General features: G+C 63.2%; 2 protein-coding genes across 3 annotated transcripts; both read left to right on the forward strand.

The window, feature by feature from the left end:
- Window positions 1-1123: 1123 nt before the first annotated feature.
- Window positions 1124-9608, forward strand: MYL9 (myosin light chain 9). Its single transcript, XM_055722879.1, has 5 exons — window positions 1124-1249; window positions 2186-2259; window positions 7154-7357; window positions 8529-8690; window positions 8896-9608. Exons 3-5 carry the CDS (start codon window positions 7174-7176, stop codon window positions 9066-9068), a joined length of 519 nt encoding a protein of 172 aa, XP_055578854.1. The 5' UTR covers window positions 1124-1249; window positions 2186-2259; window positions 7154-7173; the 3' UTR covers window positions 9069-9608.
- A 2727-nt stretch (window positions 9609-12335) lies between these two features.
- TGIF2 (TGFB induced factor homeobox 2) lies at window positions 12336-17392 on the forward strand. 2 transcript variants are annotated; one of them, XM_055722805.1, is made up of 3 exons: window positions 12336-13385; window positions 14259-14497; window positions 16726-17392. In XM_055722805.1, exons 1-3 carry the CDS (start codon window positions 13352-13354, stop codon window positions 17308-17310), a joined length of 858 nt encoding a protein of 285 aa, XP_055578780.1. In that variant the 5' UTR covers window positions 12336-13351; the 3' UTR covers window positions 17311-17392. The 2 variants fall into 2 exon arrangements, with proteins under 2 accessions (XP_055578780.1, XP_055578781.1); XM_055722806.1 differs by lacking the exon at window positions 12336-13385 and adding an exon at window positions 13402-13540.

The following is a 17392-nucleotide window of genomic DNA, read 5'->3' on the forward strand; positions in this document are numbered from 1 at the left end:
TCTGCATCAGTGATGAAACAGGTGGGATTTTTGGCTTTTTAATTGTCTGTAGTGATGGCCCACAGGAGAATGGCAGCTGAAGATCGATTTGTGTCACTGCTCATTTCTGCTCTTCGCTGGTGTCACTGTGAGTGCAGCCTGTGTGCTCCATGCCATTCCGTTGGTGCGGCTCTGCTATGCTGGGAAGTGCCCAGGCGTGACGGCAGGGTATGGTCCTTGTCCTCGAGCTCCCGCCTCTCTATGGGCAGCGACAGAGCTGCTGGCAGTGCCTGGGCAAAGCAGCCCTGCTCCAGCTGCCCGCTCCAGGGTTGGGTGAATCCCTCTCAGAAATGCTCCCTCTTCCACTTGCCTGCTCCTCGGCAGGCTGAATTCCAGCCCCGGTGTCGTGGGGCCCTGCAAATCAACGCGAAATCACCCCTAGGGTGATGCTGGGGGGGGCATCACCCTCCCAAAGGGGAGACCCCAGGATCGGGCACTCCTCTTGGTGACTGCAGGACCAGGCTGGGGCACGGGGCTCCTGATGGAAAGCACAAGTGAGCAAGACCTGCCGCCCTGCAGGGCGCCCTGGGCCCCGACGCTGCCCTGCCTCAGGTGAAGGGTGGGAGCTCCGCATTCCTCTGGGCTCCAGCCCCGGCGTGGGAGTCGGGCAGGCCCCCAGCTGTTCTCCCGTCCAGGCCGCTCTGCAGAGCACCCTCGAGGGGCTGTGCAGCGGGTCCTTCTGCAGGCCTGCCGCCCGGGGCCGGCAGGGCTCGGCACTGACTGGCCACCGGCCCCTTGGCAGCTTGGTCCCGCTGGGCCATTCCGGGACCCTCCAGGCCGCCTCGGCGCAGCCTTCGGATGCCCCAGGCCCCCCCTCCCCGTACCCACCCTGACGGGCCAAGGGGCTGCAGGCCTGGCTGGTGGCCACGGGGGCGCCCGCGGTTCCGCGGAGCACGGCACCCCCGTGCCAGCGGGCCGGGGGGCGCAGGGGCGCGCTGGTCCGCAGCCGCCGGCGCCACCCCGAGCTGCGAGTCCCCCCGCGGGCAGGCGGACACGCGTGGGCCGCTCCCGCCGTCCTTTCGTCTATATTAGGCCGGGAGCGCCGACCCGCCGCCCCGGCCCCGCCGCATTCTTCTGCCTTGTATGGGCCGCGTCGGGCCGTGCCGCGCCGGGCCGGGGCGGGCGGTACCGCCCCGGGGCCCCGCTGCCCGCCCCGAGCGCCGCGCCCCGGCAGAGCAGCGCCGGCCGCCCGCAGCTCCCGCCGGTGCAGGTGAGACGGCTCCGCCGGGCGGGACGGGACGGGGGCCGGGCGGCACTGGGGAGCGGGGCAGCAGGGATGGATGGAGCCGGGGCTGCCCCGGTGGGATGAGGCCGGGAGCAGCGCGGAGGGGAAGCGGCAGGACGGGAGCGGGCGCCTGCCCTGCGGAGCGCCGGGAGGGGAAAGCAGCCCCGGGTGCCCCACCGCTGCGGTGCTGGAGCTGGTGCCGGGGCCAGCCCGGGGCAGCGGGTGCCGCAGCGGTAGAAGCAGCCCCGGTGCGCCCCTGCGAGGGACCCCTCTACACGGGCAGCGCTCCCCCCGGGGGCCGGCAGGGATGTCCCAGGCGCGAGAAAGGCCGAGGATCGATCGGTCTTGAGCAAAGCTCTCGGTAACTGTCTGCAACGACTTGGAGCTGGGACATCCCTCCTGGCTTCCCCAGCTCGCCGTGCTGCAAGAGCAGATCCTGCCACCCATGGCTTCACCCACCACCCAGTCTGTGAGAGCTGTTCCTGCCTGGAACAGCTGTTTTTCCTGCAAGTCTTGTTGCTGATGGTCAGAGCCAAGATCCAGATGCATATGTGATGCTCTAGGGACCTCCCCAGTGACCCGTGAGAAGCTTCAGGCAATAAACTTGTAAGGCAGAAAAAGCTTTATTTAGCTCATTTCCCTCAGTCTTAAGCACAGAGATACATTGTGTTCTATTTAGCCTTGTCCATGAAAACTTGAGATTCTCTTGGCTTCCCTTCCTGCATACCCTTTTGGTACCAAACACTACAACTGTGATAAAAGCCAGGGAGACTCTAAAACATGGATGCGTAGGAGAAAGCAGCGGCCGAAGCAGCATTCTTTGGAGCAGAACATCCCCAAGCATCAACAACCACTGCAGCTGACCAAAGATGGTTGGGTTTCTTCAGTCACTTGAAATTTTTTCCCTCTTTTCACTGGCAGGCTGCCTGCGGCTGTAGGAGGAGTTTGTGGTCACCTCCCCCTCTGAGGCTCTGCCACCAGATTCCCCCACTGAGGTGAGCCCCTGACTTCTCCTGTGAAAGTGTCAAACCCCGTCCAGGGCATGTTATGCTGGTAGCCTGAGGCCATGAAGACCTTCGCCCCATGGCCTCCCCAGGCATCAGAAGGGTGCTGGACACTGGGTCTTTTGCATGGTGATGGTGTTTGTGCATGCCTTCTCAGGGTGGCCCCAGAAGATGTGCTTTAGGAGGGTTTGTATGTGCCACATGGGCACAGTGAGGTCCTTGTTGCCTAAACTTGGTGGGATGGAGCTAGCCCAGAAACCGTCTGCCAAACCTGCAGTCAAGCCCCACAGCCATGTATGGGCCTGGCCAGGTCTCCAGTGTGTGGTGGGAGCTGGGGGAGGGCTGGAATGAACTTTCCCTCCTGGCGCTCGCTGCACACTTAGCTCTGGCTCTCTGATGCTGCCCAGCTCCTTCCAGTCTCTACATGAAACCTGCTTGCTGGCTGGTGAGCAGGAGCTGGTGTCCCTCTCCAGCTGTGCTGGAGGCTGCAGGGCAGCCCCATGCAGTGCCGCAGCCTTGTCAGTGCTTTTAGAGGTGGCTCCTGCAGCTGCACAGCCAGCTTTCGAGGAGCAACCCCTTGGGAAACCCTGAGCGGTGTATCATGGGTGATGGCAGCTTCTGAATACATGGGAACACCCTGGGACAGGCTGCTGCTGCTGCAAGGGCAGCTGTCCCATCCCCTCCATGCCCGGGCACCCCTCCTGCATGCCAGCCAGACCTGCTATGAGCCAGTCCAGCCCGCTGGGCCAGCAGCGGCTCGCTGCTGGGATAGTGAGCTGGAGCAGCGCAGGAGATGCTGAGTAGGGAAGGGTGGAAGCGGGCAGAAGGGAGGAGGATGGGGATGGGACAGGGCCTGGCTGCCCCAGTAGCACACAATGTCCCTTTGGCTTATCCCACCCTCCCTAGCATGGCCAGGAAGCAGCACCGGGATTGGGTTGTTCCTTTGGTTTTTACCAAGGAGGAAACACGTGGCAGTTCCCAGCCGCATGGCCCCTTGTGTCTGACTCAGGTGGGGTTTCACCCCAGCGCCGAGCTCCTCAGCTCTGCTGTCAGAGGTCAGTGGCTGGAGCAGTGCTGGGATGGGGCTTTCAGCCTGGGATGGCAGGAACAGGACTAGTCTCCATATGTTTTTTGTTTTGTTTTTGTTTTGTTGTTTTTTTTTTTCCTTGCGGAGTAGGAGGTCGGGGGGGTTGGTGGCTACACCAACTGGCTTGGCCAAATCTACCCCAGCATGCAGGGCATCATGACCTGATCTGGGCATCCGGGGAATGCAGCCAGCAAGCCCTTGTGCAGAGCACGGGTTGCCCCTGCTGAACCAGGCCTTGCTGCAAATCACTTCTGTCACACGCAAGAGGCACCTTTCCCCACACTGACCCAAAAAAAAAAGTCTCTTCCCAAGTCCCAGCCAGCCCAAAGAGGACTACTAACAGCAGAAATAGGATGATTAGGAGATGACCAGGTCGAGCTGGAACTTGGGACCAAGCATCTCTCAAGGGCATATTTTGGATCAAACAGCAAAACCATGTGCTGTCAAAATCATGCTTAATCCCCCTAACAAGAACCATCTCTCTGGAGAGGGTGCCAAGCTGCGCTTCTGCTGCTGGTCACAGCTGGGGCAGGGTAAATATTTGGATAATATTAATTCATGTGGTGGGAGCAAAACTCCTGCTAATTTCTCTAGTCTTTTGCTAATAATTCTGTGTGTTTTGAAAGCTGAGCCCTGTGCTGGCTGGCTCAGACCTGGCACAGCAAAGCTGTGGCATTCTGCTGAGTTTCCCCAAGCCGCTGCCTGGGGCGGTTATGGGCCAGGAGGTGGCTGTCCTGCCGCAGGGAGCGCAGCAGTGCTGGAGGGAGCAGCGGGCAAGAAGTGGGCTGTGGGGGTCGAGATCTGCCCACCCCACCGCAGGCGTGGCAGGGCTTTCTAGTCCTGCTGCTCTCCTCAGCTGGCTGGTGATAAACACCTTTCCTGGTGGGCACGGGGAAAGAACTGAGCATCTGGGGGATGACGGGGTCACTGCTGTCTGGCACCAGGTGTGGCCAGGTCAGCTTGGGGCAGCTCAAAGGATGGGGCTGAGGACACTGCAGCTACAGGGGCTCATGGGGACGAGGGGGGAACTGTCTCCCAGGGGACACGGAGCATGTTCCCTGCAGATGAAGGGCACAGCTTGGGCTTGGTGGGTGCTGCCAGGCTCTGTGGTATGGAGGACTGCTCCTGCAGTAGGATGGGAGTGGGTGTCAGGGTGGGGGGAGTCCCCAGCCCCTTCAGAGCTTGGCTGGGCACCATGGTCCTGGGCAGCCCTGTTGGCACTGACACCGTAGTGGGAATTTGGCACTTAACATAGCCCCCAGGATGCCCTGCCAGCACAGCCCAGCTAAGGGAGCCTGGGGACTGCAGCAGGGTGGGGACCAGGCTGGTGCCTGCTCCAGCTCCTACCTCCACAGCCCCTTGAAAGAGGAACAGCAAGAGGGGAGGGAAAGAGCTGGAAAGCAGGTATGGTCTGGGGAGGGCTGGCAGGAGCTAGGTGGGTGCAGAAGGCGGCTGTTTGCTCTGCCCTACTCCATGCCAGCACTGGGGTCCCACTGGGCAGGGATGCTCCCCAAGGTCCTGTGGTTCCCCTGGGTGCATCACCATCAAGGACCCAGGTGGGAAGCAGATCCTGGAGCAGCACACACAGGTGGCCAGACCAGCCAGGCATGGCTGAAGGTGTGCAGCTTGCTGGCAGTGTTGCTTTATGCAACACAATGTGGCTCCTTAACTGCTCTGTGTCCCCTGCCAGAGAGGGCGGGAACCCAGGCAGCATGGGCACAGGGCACACAGTGTAATACTCTGCTCTTCCCCCTGAGAATTCATTCATAATCTGTTGCAGCACAATCAAAACTAGCCAGCTGCAACAAGGCTTTTACCATCCCATACCAGGTTAGCTTCAGTAAGTAGATCCCACGCCTTGCTCCAGCACAGCCACCAATCCCCCACAAGGTCTCAACAGTTCACCTACCATTCATGCTGGTTCCTCGTACTCTTCAGGCCAGTCCACCCCGCTTCTTGCCTCTGCTGTGTCCTTCTCCTTAGCTCTCCTCCCTCTGCTTCTTCCAGGTGCCTCCTCATCCAGTGCTCCTCTCCCATGCCCCTTAGAGCCATTTAACTACTCAGCAGGAACCAGCCACAGCTGCACCTTATCCAGTCAGCCAACCCACCGCCCCTGAAGCCAGCCCACAGCTGTATATTATCAATTTCAATTAACCTGCCTTCATTCCTCTACAATTCCTCTACAATAATCCATCAATTTAACATTACCCCCCAGCTGCTGCCCATGCCAGATGCTGACCCAGATGGGGATGCTGAGGCACCGGGCTGCATGTGAGGGAGAAGTGGCAGCGGTGGAAACCTGAGGGCTCCGAGCAGCATCTCCTGCTTGTGCTGACCTTGCCCCAGCCTTTCTCGAAGGGCAGTGCTGAGCCAGTCGCTGACACTGTCCCTCTGCCATGCTGGTCTCCGCTGACACCTTGCTGAGTTGTGCCTGGCAGGATTTGCCTGGGAGAGGTCTGAGCATCCTCCCCTCAGGCAACATCGGTGATTGCTGGGGGTGCTGAGGGCCGTCTACAGACCCCATTTGGGTCCTCAGCACCCATGGCACAGGGTGTCTTAAACACTGACTGCATCCCTCAGCCTGGCAGTGTGGGGATATCACCAAACCTGTGCTCTGTGGCTGTGAAGGTGCCTGGGTACCATCTCGGCGTGGGAATGGGATCTCTGCTCCAGCCCAGCTCTGTTGGGCACTCGCCAGCATGGGCTGGGGGCAGGACCCCCCCCCAGCTTTGAAAGACCAGGTTTTCCTGCCATGGCCCTGCCTCGGTGGTGTTTGGGGTCCACATGGTCCTTTTGCCATTCCTCACAGGACACAGGTTGCCCCAGCCATGTCCCCAGAGCCTGTCCATCCCACTGCTGCCCCCCTCTTTGCCCCTCCGGGCTGTTCCTTTCTCCTGCTATTCATTACCTGTAACAACAGCACCAGTCCTCAGTGCCCCACAGTCCTGGTGTTGCTTGGCTACTCTCCCCCTGCCCGCAGGGGCTCTGCAGCCCCCCCAGAGGTCCACTAGCCCTCTGTCCCCTCCACTTCAGGGCCCTTCTTGTGGGCTCCCCGGGCAGAGTGTGGGGTGCCCCGTTCCCTGGTGGGGAGGGAGGTGGTGGGTGGCCTTTGGCCTGGCGGTGGGAGGTGGGATGGATGGACGGAGGGGGAAGGGAGGCAGTGGTATGTGAGGAATGTGCCCGGAGCAGATAATCCCTTCCCGCTGGGTGCTGGGTGCTGTGCCGAGTCCACCTCTCGGGGACAGGGCTGGGGGCTGCTTTTGCACAGCGAAATGGAGGAAACCAGGGAGACCCATCACCCTGGGAGCTGGGCTGGGGAGAGCCCTGCCAGGGAGCCGGGGGGGACCACGGCTGAGCTCTGCCCAAAATGCTGAGGCAGCCATCCCCATGGCCCTTGGGACTGAGGGCAGCGGGGGGATGCTGGGTGCTGGGCTTGGCATCTCTCCCTGTGCCTGAGGTGCAAAGGGGACAGGCAGCAAGCAGGTCTGGGGGCTTGGGGGCCGAGGGTGCTGGCGGGGAGCCCTGCCTGTTGCCTGTGGGGACAGCCCTGGGGAAGGGGTGCCGGTGAGCACTGCCTGCACTTGTGACTTCCCAGGGGACTTGTTAGAGGCTGAGTCTCACCTGCCCCCACATCCAACCCCACAACTGCCTTATGTCACTGTTGCCCAACTATGGGACGGCCAGGGAAACTGAGGCACAGGAGACACAGGAGTTGTGTGTCCCTGCCTCTGCTCCAGCCCCCCAGGCCCTGCCTGCCCCCAGTCCTTCTGATGCTCCTGCCTGCTACCCTGCCCCTAGGTGCCACCCCAGCTGCCAAGATGTCCAGCAAGCGTGCCAAAGCCAAGACCACCAAGAAGCGGCCCCAGCGTGCCACCTCCAATGTCTTTGCCATGTTTGACCAGTCGCAGATCCAGGAGTTCAAGGAAGCCTTCAACATGATTGATCAGAACCGTGACGGCTTCATTGACAAGGAGGATCTGCACGACATGCTGGCTTCCCTTGGTGAGGGATCCCTACCCCCGTGCTTCGGGTGCCCCTCAGCCTCTCTTCCCACGTCACCTCCTCGGCAAGTGGGGAGAGCTGCTAGGTGACCTGGTGCTGCAGACCGGCTTTGGTGGGCTGCCATTGCGGCACAGCCCTCCTGCTTTGGGCCAGCCCGATGCCAGCTGCAAGATGGGGCCGGGGTGTGTGTGTGTGTGTCTTTGCTGGCACCAGCTGACTGTAGAGGGTGCGTCTGTGGAGGCACCCAAGGGCAGCAGCTTGGTGTGTCACTCTCACAGCTGTGCTCGCTAGAAGGGACAAGACCCATGGGGTTGGAGAAGCTCTGCCCTAGGAGCAACCACCAGCCACAGCCACTGAGTATTTGAGTAGTCTCACCCCAGAACATCACCTGGGGTTACCCCTTGCAGGACAAAGTCCTCCTGTTGCTCTCAGCCTGGGGGACAGAAGAAGCCAGTACGTGTGCCGGTGTGATGCCTCGGCTGGTTGAGACCTGTAGGTCTGGCCATGCTTCCCACCCAGAGCCCGTTGCTCTCCTTCGATGCAAGCCGCAGCTCCCACCTCCCGCTCCCTGAGGTACTCCCACGGTGCTTCAGGAGGTCTGGCAATGATTGACCCGGCAGCCAAACCTGTTCTGGAGGTCCTGCCCGGCCCTGGGAGGGACCCCTCCTCCCCATGAGCCTCAGCTCTGGAAGCAGGGGGGCTGGGCATCGGGGGCATGTGGAGCTCCACAGAGGAGGTTAAACCGTCCCTGGTGCATCCATGGTAGGAGCAGCACTAGGGACATCAGCAGCACGAGGCTCCTGTGGGGCCATTACCGCCCCTCTCCTCGGGTGGTGCTGGGGCCAGCTGCCAGGGTAATGGGGAAAAGCCATGGGTTTAGCTCCTGGTAACCCTCAGATGAATTCCTGCATCTTCCTCGAGGCTGAGCTGGGCAGAGCTTGGTTTCAGGAGGCCTCTGGCACAGATTCAAGCATGGGGAGAGATGCCATGGGGGGAGCATGGGGTGCTGCCGAAACCCCCTTCCCTTGTGTGTGGGGTGGGTGGAGATGCACCAGCAAATTCTTCTGCAATTTAAAAAAAAACAGCCAGCTGGGTGCATGGGCTGGCCATGGGGCTGGGTGCTGTGGAGGGGAATGTGGCCCTGCACCCACACCCCCGCTGTGTCTGGCAGGGAAGAACCCCACTGACGAGTACTTGGAGGGAATGATGAGCGAGGCACCGGGACCCATCAACTTCACCATGTTCCTCACCATGTTCGGGGAGAAGCTGAATGGCACTGACCCGGAGGACGTCATCCGCAACGCCTTTGCCTGCTTCGATGAGGAGGCATCAGGTTCGGGCTCTGCCTGCACACCGCCGTGCTGCCTGCCTGGGCCCTTTGCCCCTTGGGCGTGCAGCTGGGGCGAGGGCTGGGGCCAAATCCTTGGGGATGGTCCCCCAGCAGCTCCAGAGTGGGAGAGCTGGGCAGGGCTGTCTTTGGGAGGGGCTCAGCCCTCCTGCAGTGTCCTCTGCTAAGCCACCTCCTGCCGTCCCTGCAGGCTTCATCCACGAGGACCATCTGCGTGAGCTGCTGACCACCATGGGAGACAGGTTCACCGACGAGGAGGTGGATGAGATGTACCGGGAGGCACCCATTGACAAGAAGGGCAACTTCAACTACGTGGAGTTCACCCGCATCCTGAAGCACGGAGCCAAGGACAAGGACGATTAGAGCTCAGGGCCGCTCACCCCCTCTGCCTCCTCCTGCACATGCGCCCCCTCCCCGGCCCCCCTTGCTGCCCCACAGCAGGATCCCCCCATGGGAAACACGTCCCAGGATCAGCACCCTGCATCGGGTCGTGCTTGGAGGGGAAGTGCTCCTGTCACCACACCGCTGTGTACCCATCCATCAGCCCCAGACCTCCCCTCCCATCACCTCTCCCACCCACAGGCTCACCCCACTGGGACCCCCAGCCTGGCTGTGACACCCCCCAAGCAGCCACTGGCCCCCTCAAAGCCACCACGCCACTGGTCCCTGGGGCCAGGGTGAACGTCCCCGTGAGCGCTGGCCTGCAGTGGTTTTGGCTGCCTTGAGCCTGAGCAATCCCCATCTTGGGGCCGCAGCACAGAAAGCGTCTCTGCCCTCTCCCCCCGCACTCCCTTCATGAAAGAAACCCCACCTGGTTTCCTCCTCCCCAGCTGTTTTATGGTTTTAGAGCCTGTGATCTGAGGGATTCGGGAAGCATATAAAACCTGATGGGTGTGATATGGAGACATGCTGTGTGTGGCTCCCTCGAGGACCAGCGCTGTGCTGTGCCGTGCCACCTGCCTGCCTGGTGGCTTTGGGGGACAGGTGTGGGCACCGCATCTCCCCACCTTGCTGCCATGGCCAGCCAGGGCCCTCTCCAACAGGGCAGCCTCTTTTCAAAGCCACATTGCTCCCTAACCTGTGTAAAACCAGCTCGAGCATCATTTGCTGCCTTTGCTGATGGGACGAGTTATGATAATTACTAAATTATGAGAGACATGGAGACGTGGAAGGCTGAACATGTGCTCTCCCAGGGTCATGGCTTGTGCTCTGCAGCAACAGCCCCAAACCAGCCCACCTCCAGGCTTGCAGATGCCAAACTCCTTCCCTAATTCCTTGCTGTACCAGGGAAAAAACTGCAGTTCTCCCACTTCCAGAGCGAAGTCCCAGGCCTGAAGGCTGCTGGAGGGCGGGATGCTTTTTAAAAAGCGCCCTTCACTGGGAAGCACACCAAAGTGAGTGTCTCACAGATGCCACTTCGGGGTAGATGGGCTGAGGCTGCAGATAAACCGAGTGGAGTGGGAAAGGGCCTCCAGCCTCCCCAAAGTGTCTGCCACGTGGAGGGCATGCTGTCTTCTGGAGGCAGCTGCATCCAGGAGCAACGTTCCACCCTGCTGACCCAAAAGGATCAGCTTGTGTGACCAGCCCACGTTCTCCCAGTGTCTCCCTTGTACTGGGGAGCCCAGTGCTCCAGCAGCGGCCTCCTGGGTGCAGAGCGGAGGGGAAGGGTCCCCCCCTCCACCTGCTGTGATGCTTCTCCTGGTGCAGCCCGGACACCGCTCGCCACCTTCGCTGCAAGGGCACGTTCCTGGCTCGTGGGCAGCCCGGTGTCCCCCAGGCCCCCCGGGAAGGGCATGGGGACAACAGAGCTGCCCCTCAGGAAGGGGCAGGGGGAGATGGAGCGTGGGGCCCCAGTGCCAGAGGTGGTGAAGCAACCTGTGCCCCAGCTGGCTGCGGGCGAGCCCTGTGGCGCGGGGCTGTGGCACCAACAGTCAGACATGGGGTGTTTTCGTGGGGCTGCTTGTTTGCTGTCGGTGCCCGCTGGCATGCACTGGCCCTTACCCGCACACTGTCCATCTCCTCACCAAGCAGGCAATGATCACCTTCAAACCTTGAAACTGGCACGTAAAGCTCTGCCAGAGGTGGGTGAAGGAGCACGAGCCCCGGGCTCCCACTCCATCCCTGGGCAGTGCAGGACAGACCCAGCTAGCCTTTCCTTCCTAATTAGCACCACCACAACTACAGCCCGCGGCCATCGAGCCTTGGCTTTTGCAGAGCAAAGGCAGGCTGTGAAACCAGTAAAAAAGGCCTGTCAACACTGCTCCCAGGACCAGTCCTACTGGGGGAATCCCAGCGGGGAGTTCAGTGGTCCTGAGCAGGGAGCAGGACCCTGCTGCTGGAGAGCCAGAGCCAGGCCCACGGGCAAGGCTGTCTCCAACAGCTGGCACAGCCAACCCCAAATCCAAATTTCCATGCCAAAAATCCAGATTAAATATCAGAAGGTGGGCAAAGGGTGGAAGGGAGTCCTGCCTGGGATGGGTCAATGCCCTGGAGGCTGCCTGGAGTTTCCAGCATCCCCCTTTGGGATCTTGCTCCCTGATTGTTTTTCAAATTGCTGAAGTTTAATAGCATTATCATGTCAATGGGCCAGGCTTTGCAGGGCTGGCCGCTGGAGGACCAGCCTGGGCAAGCCCTTGGCCAGGGCAGGCAGGGAGATGGGCCATAGCCCCAGCTCCAGCCCCTCGCCCCACAGGGCTGCTGGTTCCCCAGTTCCCCATCCGCTGGGAGCTGCCTGGCTCCTGCTCCAGGCTGCTGTTTAGGCTCCCCAGATGCTGCACTCAGGCACTCGGTGGGATTTTTCCCAAGCGGCGTCCACACGACCCGGCCCTGGGCAGGCGTCTGAGCCCAGGCACCATTTCCCCGTTGTCTCCATTAGGCAGAAGACTAACACGGCCTTTCTCAAAGGGTGGGAGCTAAACGCAGACTGCTTGAGAGGCCAGTCGGGTCTGGGCACAGCAGCTGACAGAGCCGGGGTGGCAGGCAGCGGAGGTCTGTGGTGTCACCCACCCGAACAGGCTGGGCAGGACAGGACAAGCGCGCCCTGCCTGGTACCGGCCTCAGGTTGCAGGCAGGAGTGAGCCCAGTGCGAGAGGGCTGGTGGGGCAGGGGATGCACCATGCACTGCTGCAAACTTGCAGCTGACGGGATTTGCACCCAGGGCCAGCCCCACACCTTGCCTGTGGGTCACCAGCCTACAGTGCGCATTAACGGAGCAACAGCAATTTTGGATACAGTTTCACCGAGGGCATTGAAGATTGAGCAGCAACTAAACAAATGCTTTAAGGATATTTTTTTTCCTGTGTAATCCCTTATTGCACCATGCAATCTGCTTTGCACAGACCAAAAAACTATCACAAAGGAGTTTTTTTGCAGCCTTTCTCAATACCGGAACAAATAGCAATCTATTTCCCTGAAAGCAGAAAAGAGGGGTGGGTGGGGGGCTGCAGCACAGCCTGCAGAGGTGGTGGAGCCTGGAAGTGGGGGGTTGCCCCCAGGCTGGCTCCAGCACCAGGGTGCCAACAAAGACCCACTGCAGACAAGCTCTGCATGGAGGCAGATGGTGCAGGATGCGGTGACCCTTGGGGATGCTGTGTGTGCTGCGCTCAGTGCGGCACACCTGCCTGTCCTGAGCCTCTGGCAGGGCGTAAGGATGTCACCAGCCCCACCTTGCAGCAGCGCATGGAGCACCGGTGGGGAAATCCCATGGGAGCCGCATCCTGGGCCAGCAGCATGCTGGTGCAGAAACGGAGCCAGAACTCCAAAATGGTCTCCAACGCTCAGAAGGTCCCTTTGGGCTCTGCGGTTGCAGGGGGGAGGCACAGGGAGAGCAGTGGCAGCCCTGCCAGCCCCCCGGAGCCCTTGCCTGGCCTGCTAGCACCAGGCATGGCACCGGCCCCACCAGGTGCCTCTTCTGTCACCCTCTCCTGGAGCCACTTTCCAGTTTCATGGGCACGGTGACATGCTGAGCTTCCGATTTCCCACTCTGTAAGTCAAAAAGCCACCAAAGGAAGCACTGGTGGTGCCTCAGGGTGGTCTGAGGTCCCTGGGGCTGTCACCCACGGGCCTGGCCCCGCAACCAATGTCTGCCTGTTCCCTGCCCACGGCCACCAGTAACCCCCCGGTGCTCCAATACAGGATTCAGCCTTAACGCGGCTGCGGGGAAAGAGCTTGTGGGTGCCTCGGGGTGTGCCCCTGAGCGGGTGGGTGTCCCTACATGGGTGTCCTCGTGTGGGTGCCCTTACATGGGGTGCCCCCGGGAGGGTGTCCCGATGTGGGGGTGTCCCGGTGCGAGTCCCCCAGTGTGGGTGTCCCTACATGGGTGCCCCAGTGTGGGGGTGTCCGGGGGTGGGTGCCCGGGCACAGCCCGTCCCTCCGCTGCCGCCAGGTCCCGGCGCGGGGTTCGGCGGGGCGGGGGCGCGGCCGCTCGCTGCCCGGTGCCGCGGCGGTGACAGCCGGGGGCGGGCGGGCCGGGGCCGGGGGCGGGGGGCCCGGCCGAGTTCCTGCCTCCTCGGGAACAAAGGGAACTCTGTCTCGGCATCTGTCACCGCCGCCCACCCAAAACTTTTCGCCGCGCCTCGGCCGCCCGCCCCGCCGCCGCGGGAGGGTCCCGACGCCCCCCGGCCCCGGCACCGACCCCGGCGCGGCCCATGCAAGGGCCGAGGCGGCGGCGGCGGCCCGGGGGTAAGCGCGCAGCCGGGGCGGGCGGCCAACATGGAGTCCCGGGCGGGCGGCCGGGCCGCGGGTCGGCGCGGGGGGAGCGCGGCGCCGCCGCTTTGTGCGGGCCGGGGCCGCCCCCGCGGGAAAAGTTTGCGGGAGCCGCGGGCGGGCGCGCTCGGGTGGGTTTTGTTCCCGCTCTGCGTCGTTTCCAACTTGGCCGCCGCTGCTCGGCCGCTCGGGATGTTTCGGGGCCGGTTTCTGCCGGGTGCGGGGCCGCGGGCGACTTTCCAGCGTCTCTTTCTCCTTCACCGCCCCCCCCCCCCCCCCCGCCCCCGGGGGGGGGGGGGGGGCGGGCTGGCCGCTTCCTCCGGCTTTGTGTCCGCGGCGCCGCGCTACCTGTTGCGGGAGGGGTGCGGCGGGCACCGTCGGGCCCCCCCCGGCCCCTGACAGCAGCGCGGCGAGGCCGCCCCCGCCTCCATCCCCGCCGCACAATGACCCCGCGTGGCTCCCTCTCCCCGAAGCAACTCTGACTTCCCAGCCCCGGCCCTTTTCTCCTGCCGAGATCATCTTTAACTACCTGCGCCCCCCCCCCCCCACGCTCGATGGTCCCCCCGGAACCCGCTGGCGTGCGACGGGCTCACGCGCGGGCACCCCCCGCCGCCCCCCGGGGCCCAGCGCCGAGGTGCCCTGGGGTGGGCTGTTGTCTCCGCTGGTGCCGGCGGCTTCTCCTCCCCCCGAGGGGGTGTCTCTGCCGCTGGGTGCCCCCCCCTCCCCCCGGCCGGGCGAGGAGGGGATGAGCCGCTCCCCACGTTCGAGGTGGCGGTGGAGGGTCCCCGGCCGCCCCCCCCCCCCCCGGCCGGGACGCTGCCTGATGCTCTTCGCTTTCCACCTTGCCAGGCTTCAGCCAGGGGCGGTCGGCGGGCAGCTCCACCATGTCGGATAGCGACCTCGGGGAGGACGACAGCGCCACATCCCCGGACCCCTCGCAGTCCAACAAGAGGAAGAGAAGGGGCAACCTCCCCAAGGAGTCCGTCAAGATCCTCCGGGACTGGCTGTACGAGCACCGCTTCAATGCCTACCCCTCGGAGCAGGAGAAGCTCAGCCTCTCGGGGCAGACCAGCCTCTCCGTGCTGCAGGTAGGAGCCAGCCCCGGTGCGCTGGGGCCGGCCGGGGACAGGCCCACCGAAGAGCCCAAAGGCCGCGGCAGGCCAGACCCGCTTACCGCTGAGAGGCGGCGGGAGGCACGTGGGCAGCCCCCCCGTGGGGAAGCTCCGAGCAGAACTCGGGCTGGGCAGAAGATGGAGGGACTGGGATGGGAACAAGCCGAGCTTTATCCTGTTGTTAGTCAAAGCTGCCACAGGTGGGAGGGTTTCAGGGTGGTGATGCTTTATGCTGTTCACCTGGGCACCCCCCAGCAAAGGGGCCCGGGCTGCTACCCCCCTGCAGGCAGAGCTAGGCAGGAGACCTCCATCCTAGGAGGGGCTGGGCTTTGACCCCCGGTGGGTGGCTTCCAGTAGTACGCACTGCCTGGCCCACCTGGCCCCAGTTGTATCAGCTGCGTTAAGGGGAGCCTGACCCAGCGGTGGGCCCCTGCCCCGGAGCCCCCTGGCCCTGCTCTTGGCTGCGGGCTAGTGGTGCTGCAACGGGTGCCCAGCCAGGAGCCCTGCTGAGCAGCGGGGCAGGCGGTGCTGCTTCTTCCAGCTTTGGGTGTCGGGGAGAGGCTGCCTGCCCCTTTGATCCGCATGAAGGCCAGCAGGCTCCAGGCAGGGGGACCCCTATGCACCCAGGGCCCCGTCCCTGCCCCTTCCAGCCTGGCAGGGTGGAAGATGAATGGGGGCTTCGCTCTGTTCTCCAGTTCTGGGGGCATGGCAGGGTGAGAAACAGCCCTTGCACGCAGGGAAGCAGGCAAGGGCCAGGTTTGCAGCTGAACCCCCTGAGGCTTCCTCTGCCCCTCCAGCTCCTTTCCTCGGGGCTCAGCACAGCCCTGGCCAGCGGCCGTGGCCCAGGCACCGGTGTGTAGGCAGCGGCTGTCTGGTTTCCCTCTTCCTGGCTGGCAAGGAAACCTTTATTTTAATTTTAATCCATTCCTTTAAATGCTGGCTGCGCAACCGATTTGTGTCCGGGCAGCTGCTCTGAGGGGAGGCTGGTGGTCCCAGGAGGGCTGGAGTCAGTGGTGGGGCCAGCAGTGACAGGTCTGTAGCTGTGGGAGTCTGGACTCGTCCAGAGCGGGGCTGGCACAGCGGTGCTTGCTTTGTGGGGGTCTGCCCCAGTGCTTGCAGCAGCGGGGCTGGCAGGTGCCTGGCTGCCCATGCCCGAGCTCTCTGGGACCAAGGAGGATGTTGGTGGGCATGTGGGCTTGTGTCGAAGTGTGGCCTTGCTGTGCGCCGACTGCCCCGTGGCACCCCCGCAGCCAGCGTGTGCCTGGGGAAGAGGCGGCTGCTGTACGCCCTGGGCAGGGGGTCTCAGCCTGGTGGCATTTCCCGGGGCCAGCTGAAGGCTGTCACCGGGACTTCTGTCATCTGAGGTGACGCAGCAGGGCACTGTGGGGGCTGCTCCATCTGATGAGAAGCCTGTTGGGTCGCAGGTGTGGGACACGTAGGGCAAGGCTGGTGTGGTGTGGGGTTTGGTCCAGCAGTGCCGATCTGAGCGCTCCGGGAGCCTCTCGAGTGTGGGGCTCTGCTGCAGCCACGGGCCAGACACCCCCCAGTTGCTTATTTGTGCATCCTCCTGCCCAGCCCAGCAGCCTGGGGAGCTGCAGCCAGGCGCTGGCGGCCAGGGGTCAGGACCGCAGCAATGCCAGGTCCCCAGGATGACTGGGAAGCCACGTGTCTCCCTCACAGAAAGCTGGGAGGTGAGAAAGCAGTGCCTGCTCCGGGCAGGGCTTCCTGAACAACGGTGGTTTCCAAACCTGTGGCCTTCCACAGGGATAGGCTTTTCCTCCCTGCAGAGGGGATGCTGCTGTCACGGTGGTGCTGGGGACAGATGCTGCCCAAAGTGACGGTCCAGTGTGTGCTGGTGGCAGGGCCAAGCGATGGCCGTGTTTAAACAAAAAAGAAACCAAACAAACTCCCTAAAGCTACTGGCTCCAAGCTCGCATATCCCAGCTCCCCAGGCGGGTGATGCCATGCGGTGTCCCTGGTAGTTTGTGTGCCCGTCTGTGCCGCCTACTCCAGAGGGAGGGCTTCTCTCGGGACCCCCATGGGAAGGAGGTGCAGGGCCTGGGGTGGGGGGAAACCTGTGGTTGTGGGGGTGTGTGGGAGCTGCACATGGGGGCTTCCGCTGGCTTGGCTTTGGGCTGCTGCCCTCTTGCTGGAGCTGCGTGGCAGCCTCGGGCTGAGAGCACTGCGCCCCTCTCTCCTCCCAGATCTGCAACTGGTTCATCAACGCCAGGAGGCGGCTGCTCCCTGACATGCTGCGCAAGGACGGGAAGGACCCCAACCAGTTCACCATCTCCCGCCGAGGGGGCAAAGCTGGCGACGTGGCCCTGCCGCGGGGGGCTGCAGCCGGCTCCGGGGTGCTGGTGGTACCTCCCGTGACAGCCGCAGGGGCCTCCAAGGTGCTGTCGATGTCCGTGTGCCCGCAGGTACTGTGCCACCCTGCCCAGGCGCTGGGTAGCAACCTGACAGTGGTCAGTGCCCACAGCCCCGACTGGGAGAAGCCCCCTGGCCCCCAGCGAGCAGAGCCAGACCCTGCCCCCAAAGCGCTGCTGGGTGCCACCAGCAGCACCATGACCTTGCTGGCCCGGGCTGAGGCGGCCAGCCCCACCAGCGGACTCTTCAACACGCCGCCCCCCACGCCCCCTGAGCTCTTCGGCGATGACTTCAGCAGCTTCCAGCTGCTGGTGGAAGTGGCGCTGCAGAAGGCAGCCGAGCTGGAGTTGCAGCGGCAGGGGGGGCAGCTGCCCCTCTCGCCCCAGACTGAGCCCCTGGGAGCCTCCATCTCCAAATAACCCCCCAGGGGAGGTCCCACAGGGTGCCCTTCCCTGAGGGGTGCCCGACCTTCCCAGCCTTGTGCCACTTGTCTGTGTGCAC

Source organism: Falco cherrug, chromosome 10 (genome assembly GCF_023634085.1).
Source record: "Falco cherrug isolate bFalChe1 chromosome 10, bFalChe1.pri, whole genome shotgun sequence".
Taxonomy (NCBI): Eukaryota; Metazoa; Chordata; class Aves; order Falconiformes; family Falconidae; genus Falco; species Falco cherrug.

What these genes read in the sequence shown, in the direction of transcription:
- MYL9 (XM_055722879.1), top strand. Translation starts at nt 7,174, where the DNA reads ATGTCCAGCAAGCGTGCCAAAGCCAAGACCACCAAGAAGCGGCCCCAG. An exon ending in CGACATGCTGGCTTCCCTTG is followed by an intron (nt 7,358 to 8,528) that starts GTGAGGGATCCC and finishes TGTGTCTGGCAG; the next exon opens with GGAAGAACCCCACTGACGAG. An exon ending in CTTCGATGAGGAGGCATCAG is followed by an intron (nt 8,691 to 8,895) that starts GTTCGGGCTCTG and finishes CCGTCCCTGCAG; the next exon opens with GCTTCATCCACGAGGACCAT.
- TGIF2 (XM_055722805.1), top strand. Translation starts at nt 13,352, where the DNA reads ATGCAAGGGCCGAGGCGGCGGCGGCGGCCCGGGG. An exon ending in GCGGCGGCGGCGGCCCGGGG is followed by an intron (nt 13,386 to 14,258) that starts GTAAGCGCGCAG and finishes CCACCTTGCCAG; the next exon opens with GCTTCAGCCAGGGGCGGTCG. An exon ending in CCAGCCTCTCCGTGCTGCAG is followed by an intron (nt 14,498 to 16,725) that starts GTAGGAGCCAGC and finishes CTCTCCTCCCAG; the next exon opens with ATCTGCAACTGGTTCATCAA.